The sequence below is a fragment of the Etheostoma cragini genome, chromosome 7, assembly GCF_013103735.1.
Source record: "Etheostoma cragini isolate CJK2018 chromosome 7, CSU_Ecrag_1.0, whole genome shotgun sequence".
Taxonomy (NCBI): Eukaryota; Metazoa; Chordata; class Actinopteri; order Perciformes; family Percidae; genus Etheostoma; species Etheostoma cragini.
In genome coordinates, this window is record NC_048413.1 from 116,424 (window position 1) to 125,139 (window position 8,716).

Genomic DNA, 8,716 nt, shown 5'->3' on the forward strand with positions numbered 1-8,716 from the left:
CTGGGACCACAGGAGGATCTGATGCGCCAGTCTGCAGAGAGGGCGCGAGCGCAGACCCCCCTGGTGATTCAGATAGGCGACCACTGCTGTATTGTCGGAACTGACCAGCAAGTGGTGACCCAGGAGTGCAGGCAGGAAGCTCCTCAGAGTCCGGAACACGGCCAGCATCTCGAGGCAATTGATGTGCCATGACGAGTGATGCTCGTGCCAAACACCCCTTGCAGAGCGGTCGTCCATGACAGCGCCCCACCCGGCGAGGGCAGCGTCTGTCGAAACGATTACACGGCGACAGGGTGCCCCCAGCACGGGTCCTTGGGACAGGAACCAAGGCTTCTTCCACACCGACAGGGGAGAACCCTGTAGCCGCAGTCCGTAATCCCTGCCACATTGCCATACTCCAGCACCTGGGGAGTAGAAAGCCAGGCAGAGTTAGGTTTATCCCATGATATACACAACTCACCGTGCAAATCCAGGAAAAACCTTGAAGAACCGTCGCGGGGGCACGGAGTGGCTCTGCAGGAAGTGACCAACCAGTCTGCCACCGGTGGTAAGCTCCCAGACAGCCTGTGGCCAATCCAGACCGCGTTTTGCCACAGCTCGCGACATCACAATCGGGCGCGGCGCTCTTCTGATAACGTCAGCCCGACACCCGGAAGTCCTCTCCCTCCTCCACGCTGCCAAGCACAACGAGCTCCTCAGAGCCAGAGTGCAATCGCTACGTCTGTCAGCGTCCCCGAACAGACGAAGCCAAGAGCCCGGCCCACGAATGGGGACTGGGGGAGTCGGAACCGGCAGACAAAGGACAAGACGGAGCAACAGCCGTCTCGGAAACCTCGAGCAGATCTCGCTGCGACCCACACGAGCGAGACCGCCGAGCCGCCTCAGCGGCCGCGGGGCCCAAGCTGCAGGGAGAGCGTATCTGACCGTCTGCGGAAAAGAGGGCCGTGCGGGACCTCAGTACCCGCATGAGCAGGGCCCCGCAATGGACACAAACAGCCCCCTCGAGAGCCGACGTGGCGTGCGACGGGCCCAGACAAGCAACACACAGCTCATGAGAGTCTCCTACCGAGCTGAAACGCGGGCAGGGAGACACACAGCTCCGGAACTGGTCAACTGCTTGGACATACTGCAACTTCCAGGTGAGTAAGATACATGGAATCTTTCAACACAACATCAACCAACGTGCCTGCTGAATAGAAAAAAGCTAATGAGCTCTGTGCCGGCGTGCATATATGCCCCTACGGTTATCCCGTCACATGCTACCGTTCTCACTAGGACCAATAGGATTGGAGTAGTTTTCATTCGCATTCAGCCCTGTCATGCCTAAAGGCGTTCCCATAGTGTCGTAACCGACGCAGTTCGAGTTCCCCTCGAAGGGGACCTACAGATTTTACGGAAAAAAGTAATACGTGCATTAACGTGGTCTGAGCTCAATACCCCTCTCGTCCTCTATTTCATCGCCTTGGTTTATTGAGGCCTTCTGAGCACAACGTAAATCACAATGCCTACATAATGTTCCAGGTTGTTCACAGGATAAACTACCGGTTGTGTGAGCTTGTTCCAGTCAATCGGCCCCTGTACACTTATGACACAAGGGGAAAACACTGAATCTCTGGTAAAAAAAACGTTGGTTACAACGTACGAGCCTGAGTGGAGTTTGTAGGGGATGCTGAATCTTGAACTAGCTCGAGGAAAACTTGAAGTTGTTGCATTCTGTCTCCTTCTTCAAGGAAAAACTTCTTTCTTCATATTGTTGATTATTTTGTAAGTGCTACAATTTATGCAGGGATCGTTTATTTGTGGTCTTTTATTTATTTATTTATGTATTTGTGTGTATGTATGTACAGTGATGTGAAAAAGTGTTTGCCCCCTTCCTCATTTCCTGTTCCCTTGCATGTTTGTCACACTTAAGTGTTTCGGAACATCAAACCAATTTAAACAATAGTCAAGGACAACACAAGTAAACACAAAATGCAATTTGTAAATGAAGGTGTTTATTATTAAAGGTGAAAAAAAATCCAAACCATCATGGCCCTGTGTGAAAAAGTGATTGCCCCCTAAACCTAATAACTGGTTGGGCCCCCCTTAGCAGCAACAACTGCAACCAAGCGTTTGCGATAACGTGCAATGAGGCTTTTACAGCGTCCTGGAGGAATTTTGGCCAACTCATCTTTGCAGAATTGTCCTAATTCATTTACATTAGAGGGTTTTCGAGCATAAACGGCCATTTTAAGGTCATACCACAACATCTCAATAGGATTCAGGTCAGGACTTTGGCTAGGCCACTCCAAAGTCTTCATTTTGTTTTTCTTCAGCCAGTCGGTGGTGGACTTGCTGGTGTGTTTAGGATCATTGTCCTGCTGCAGAACCCAAGTTCGTTTCAGCTTGAGTACACGAACAGATGGTCGGACATTCTCCTTCAGGATCTCTTGGTAGACAGCAGAATTCATAGTTCCTTTTATCACGGCAAGTCTTCCAGGTCCTGAAGCAGCAAAACAGCCCCAGACCATCACACTACCACCACCATATTTTACTGTTGGTATAATGTTCTTTTTATGAAATGGAGTGTTCCTTCTACACCAGACATACTTGGACACACACCTTCCAAAGGGTTCCACTTTTGTCTCATCGGTCCACAGAATGTTGTCCCAAAAGTCTTGGGGATCATCAAGATGTGTTGTGGAGAAATTGAGACGAGCTTTGATGTTCTTTTTGCTCGGCAGTGGTTTTGTCCTTGGAACTCTGCCATGCAGGCCATTTTTGCCCAGTCTTTTCCTGATGGTGGAGGCATGAACGCTGACCTTAACTGAGGCAAGTGAGGCCTGCAGTTCTTTGGACGTTGTTGTGGGGTCTTTTGTGACCTCTTGGATGAGTCGTTGCTGCGCTCTTGGGGTAATTTTGGGCGGCCGGCCACTCCTGGGAAGGTTCACCACGGTTCCATGTCTTCGCCATTTGTGGATGAATTTCTTTGGGTCTCGGCATGATGTGTAGCTTTTAAGGATCTTCTGGTGGACCTTACTGTGTCAAGCAGCTCCTGGGTGTTTCCAAATGTCAAGGAAGAATCCTTGAAAGCCTGAATATGGAGGATGCCACGTCATCAACGTCCGCCGAAGGACCGTTCCAATGTCAAGAATCCTCCGAATTCCCGAGTCCTTCATTCAGAAACTTTCCCATAGACAGAGAAGGATGCATATGTTTATCCTTCGCGGTCCCAAATCACCCACAATCCTATGCGCGGGCCTTTGCCGTCTCGTTAAAAAAAATAATAGCGGACCTAGGCGGGAGTTCGAGCGGCATTGCTGACGGCAAAATAATAATTTAAGTGTAAGTATCTTTAGTGTGTGCCGTACATTTGTTATCACCGTTAATGTTTTACATCAATGTAAAGCTTAACGCTTTCAAGCTTGTACAAATTGCTCTAATAATTAGGTAGATGCACCCGAGCTAACGTTAGCTAACTGAACCTATAATTTAACTTTCAGCTGTTAGCTAGCTAGGTTGCTGTCTTTGCACAGTTTAATGTACGGTGGCATGTTCATCTCTTTTTAAATGCCGTTACCGTATATGTGTAACGTTAGCAGACATTTAGAAAGTTGGTGTGTTTATCACTGGTTGTATCTGTAGACGGGAGGTAACACTGCACGTGTTAACTTCACTAGCAACGTTGGCTGACATGTATGAGTACTTTCCCATGTAATGGGACCCAACGGGCCGGGCCGGGTTCGAACCCGGCCCGGCCCGTTGGGTCCCATCGGGCTCGGGTTGGGTATCCATCCTCTAGTATGTAAGTATGTATGTATGTATGTATGTATGTATGTATGTATGTATGTATGTATGTATGTATGTATGTATGTATGTATGTAATTTTGTTTTCTGTAAATGTCTTCATTGTGTCCATGGTAAATTGAGTTTTTGGTTGGTATGTTATTTGTTGCATGTTTATTGTTCTGGAGCCCGCTCCAAAAAAGCTTTTACTAACTTATTTGGGGTTCCCCATTTCATGCGGCCTGTATATGATCATTTCACCTCATGAAATTATGTTTAAATAAACAATGATGACGTGTGAAATAAACAAACAAACTGTGTGTGCAGCAGGAAGGTCAGACCAAAGATACATGACGAGACACGTTGAAGTCTGAAGGTACTTGCAACGCACAAGTCTGCAACGTATTTAACAAAAGCATCCTCAGCAACCAACCTGGCACAGCCGAGTCGTAATTGAAAATCCTCTGCTCCCTTATGATGTTGGAGCCTGGGAATGGCCTCATAAGGTTCCTGTGGAGGATAAAGGCCTCATCTCCCACAAACACATGGCAGTGAGTTTCTGTGCTCTACTTCAGGGACGACAGAATATCGTGAGAGGTCAAGGGTGCCATCACAGAGGCCTTCTCCAAAAGCTAGGTTGGGTAGAGTTGCTGTTTCTAACATATCCTCCAATATCATCAACTTTGGAAGTGGTACTCTACCTACAACTGCCAAAAGGACAACAGAAAATGTCCACTTGTAGTTGTAGAAGGGCGAGCCCGAGTTAAAGGGGGCCCTGATGACAATGTATTTGCCATATATGGAGCAGACACGAGGGGAGTTCCAGTGTTGGTGGAAATCCAATAATATGGCCCCCCGGTCTTCCAGGGTCAGAGCATGCATCACCTCTCTCACCATCGACTCCCAGATAGCTGCTGCCACATCCCTTACGGTCCTGGCCAAGGTGCAGACCCCACACCATAGTTGAATGTTATCTTACAGTACAAGTCACCAGTAGCAAGATATCTGTAAACACATGTGGGACTTAATTAGCACGTTAGGGATTTAACATGAAGAAAGATATATCATTATAAAATACATTGCATCGCTAAAAGACTAAACAAACTGTCCAACTTTTTTGGCTTCTAACCAAAGAAACTGATTTTAGGATTAGCATTGCATTCACTGCAATATTAATCTGTGTTGCAGTTTACTGCTATTCAAACAAACTACAGGAAGGTACATGATCTCTAGTACAAAATGGAGAGCTTTCTGTTGACAATTCTTTGTCCTAACTAATGTTAAAATTGCAACATTAACCTTACCATGGAGGTTATGCATTATAATTTCATATGACAACATTGAATTGTTTACCTTTGGCAAATGGACTGATAGCCTGTGTCCGGACTCCAACTTTACTGAGCACCTCTTCAAACAGGCCTCTGGTGATCCACCATAATTTCAATTCCCAAAACAACACCCGCTAAGGACTTTTCGTGATGGACGTTTTTCCTGCTTTTGAAAATGAATCACTGGACCAGCAGGCAATCAAAAACCTGTTTACCAAAGTCTATGGTGCTGTGCTGTGGGAGCAGCTTCCCATCTTTTCCAACCTCTCAGTATCTAGTGTCAGCTGGTGTAGCAGGTTGAGTTTTTAAATACCAAGGAACACTTGGGAAGATGGACACCTGGCCGTCCTTCGCACAGTACATTGACTCTGTACAAAAAAGCACAACAGCGCCTCCAACTGCTGAGTAAACTGAGCAATGATATAGTTACTGGTTTACTGTTCGCTCATTGAATCCATTCTCACCTTCTCTCTCAAAAAAACTCTCCTGCATGATACATCACTGCAGTATCAAAATCGGTTCACATTAAACCCCATTGGAACTGTAGATAGATAGATAGATAGATAGATAGATAAAACATTTACAATACATTTTTTATTCCCTCAGCAATACCCACTTGGTTGAATGGCACTGGCACTCCTGTTAGACCTGCTGCTTCAAGGTAGCTTCTCTGTTTGTCCTAATTGCAGGAGTGGAGCCTGGGGTGCGGGAGTCAGGATTCCAGCACCCTCTCATCTACTGCAATCAACCTCTACTTCATCACATGACACACACTCTGTGTCATATCATATTCAAGACAACCACAGTTAGTCTCGCCTCTCTGTTTAATTAGTTTTGCTTGTCATGATCCTTTCTTTCAGCTGCCATTGGGCCTGACTCCTGCTACCGCTTCACATCCACTGGACCAGAACCACCACCACTGGCCTACTGTCTTCCTCTGATGGACTCGATCCTTCCTGGAAACCATTGGACCTGTTCTCCACCCTGTAAACCTGGACTTGATACTTGAGAACTTTAAATAAAACCCGTTATATCACCGTCCTGGCTCGGCGTCGTTCTGTCTGCATGTGGGTTCTGTTCATCATTCAAACCCAAGAGAAAGGACACCACAGCTAGGATAACTCCCTTTCCAAAAGTTCTGAGGGGCTGTGTTGTTTGTGATAGTCAACTGATATACCACGATCCTCCTTTGACAAAACTGAAAAGGCTGGTAATCATTATTAACATTTAGGGCAGGTTTGTCTGGCATCAGAGCCTCTGTTTCTCCATTTATTGGATTCGGTTTTCTTTTAAACCCTTCAACAAAGGCATGCGTTTCTTCATTTGGTTTTCTCAGTAGGTTTGTGTTGCCCTGAATTGCAACATCTCAGCTACTGTGTGTCCCTCAATTCAAATGAATGAATACTTTGCTCAATGGTTGTCTCATTGTTAAATTTCCCTTTCAATGAAATTATATTTTTGCCTGACTGATATTTTTATATAGAAGGGACTTAAATAAATAATAGGTCTGTGCTTTGCGCTTACATTTATTCAATATGGCAATGACCAATATAAAAAGGATAATAATTCATTTGAAATGTTTTAGTTTTCAAACCTTGAGTTCTGAAATGAAACTTTCTTTTTCAGCGCAGAAATGGAAAGAGGATTGTCTCGAAAACATATAATCGAAGGTAAGATTGTATACTACCATTGTGAATAATTATTCACAGACTATTAAGTTATCATGTCATGTATATGCTGCATAGCTGCATGTGTCACCATAGCCACATAACATCACAATGAATGTATGTAATAAATCAATTTAATATGCAATATTATCTTTATGAAACAGGTCTAAGGGCATCACTAGAGAGACTTCAGCTGGAGTACGTAGACGTGGTTTTTGCAAATCGACCAGATCCTAACACTCCTATAGAAGGTGTGTGTCCTTATCCTGTGATGGATCAGTCTTGTTGTCTTATTTTTTATGAAAGAGAAATTAGAGTGAAGCTTGTTAATTCAAGTTTTGCCTGATCCAACAAGACTTGGAAATGCATCATAAACTTTATAAGACATGAACACTGATGTACAAATGATCCAGTCAAGAGCGTTTCCTTAGAGAAGTCTAAAAGAGTTGCAAGTGTTAATACGTCGTAGCACATCCATCCACACAATAACCACATTTGTAGTTACAATTACTGTAGTGCAATCAGTAAGTATCATAATTTAAGATATAGATTATTTTTGGGTTATTTTAGGCCTTTATTTTGACAAGACAGCTAAATGCATGAAAGGGGGGGAGAGGGGAGGGCCATGCAGCAGAGGGCCGCAGGTCATAGTCAAATCCAGACCTGCTCCATTAGAGGTAAACCTCTGTATATGGGTGCCTGCTCTACCAACTGGGCTGTCCAGGCGCAGGTGTTTTAAAGTTTGGTTCTTCATATTAATATATGATATTAATAATACATATTAATACATAAGTAATGTTGCAGTCTCATTTTGTCCTGATATTCTCTTTCCTGTTCACTGATGAAGTTCCAATTATTTTCCCTAACTAACAAACTTTTAGTGTCTCCTGATTTAACTAATACTGTCTGCCTTTTCTCTAGCTTAGCCTGCCACTGGGAGTCAGACCTTTTTAATTAGAGCCCAGGTTAGCTCCCACAGATATTCACATCTTAAATAAGCAAAGCACTTTTGATTAGTTGAAGCAGACAGAATTGCTTCTATGCAAATGTACTTGGACAGACCGGTGAGTTGAATATCTTCTCAGCGTTTTGTTACTCTGTTGGTTTGGTAACCTCTCATAAAGCCCCGGCTAGGATCTCGTTCGGGTTAGAGAGAATTTTACAGCTTCTTGAGGACTTCTGTGTCCACTCCGCAGTGAATAAAACTTATCTAAACCAGCCACTGAATTGGACCTGAAAGTTATTTTTTTTCCACAGTAATCACTTTTTTATGAAGTGTTCCTGCTTTCACTATAAGATTATTGAGAATATGTTACTGTCAAATTTTATGGAGGTGAGTTGAACTAGCTCCTGATTTATAGACAACAAAAGAAAATAAACGGGTGTTAGAGGAATATAAAAACTTTTTCTGTAATTGCTGAAAATGGTTTGGCCCATTTAATTTAGACAAATCTGGCCCAGATTGTAGACATGAGCCTACCCTGGCTGAGATGAGACTGATGGACGAAACGGAGGCCGGCACCAAAACAACCATTCTGTTGTAGCTTTGCTATTGGCGTAGCAAAACTAAGGCTATCTTTATCAGTGTCCACACATATATTAAAATCCCCTACAATAATTACTTTGTCAGATTTAAGGACTAGACTTGATAAAAACTCAGAATTCTGAATATGGACTGTAAACAACAAATATAATTGGCTGTAATGTTTCTAAGTTGGATGTGAAAGATTGAGAACAAGGTTTTAAAACAAGTTCTAATTTAGTTTAGGTTTAGAATTAATTACCAAACACTGGCGGCCAGAGCCTTGAGGAATATGAGTATTAATATGACTGGGAGGAGTGGATTCATCTAGACTAGGCAAGGCAAGGCAAGGCAACGCAGCTTTATTTGTATAGCACATTTCAGCAACAGGGCAATTCAAAGTGCTTTACACAAAATCATTAAAACAGATAAAA

General features: G+C 44.0%; 1 protein-coding gene across 1 annotated transcript in view; it reads left to right on the plus strand.

Moving 5' to 3' along the window:
* Nucleotides 1-8,716, plus strand: part of LOC117948090 (voltage-gated potassium channel subunit beta-2-like) — an 86,526-nt gene that overhangs the window by 57,012 nt on the left and 20,798 nt on the right. The window contains exons 8-9 of the mRNA XM_034877562.1: nt 6,720-6,763; nt 6,925-7,011. Coding sequence (XP_034733453.1) covers nt 6,720-6,763; nt 6,925-7,011 — 131 coding nt within the window. The remainder of the gene's footprint in view (nt 1-6,719; nt 6,764-6,924; nt 7,012-8,716) is intronic.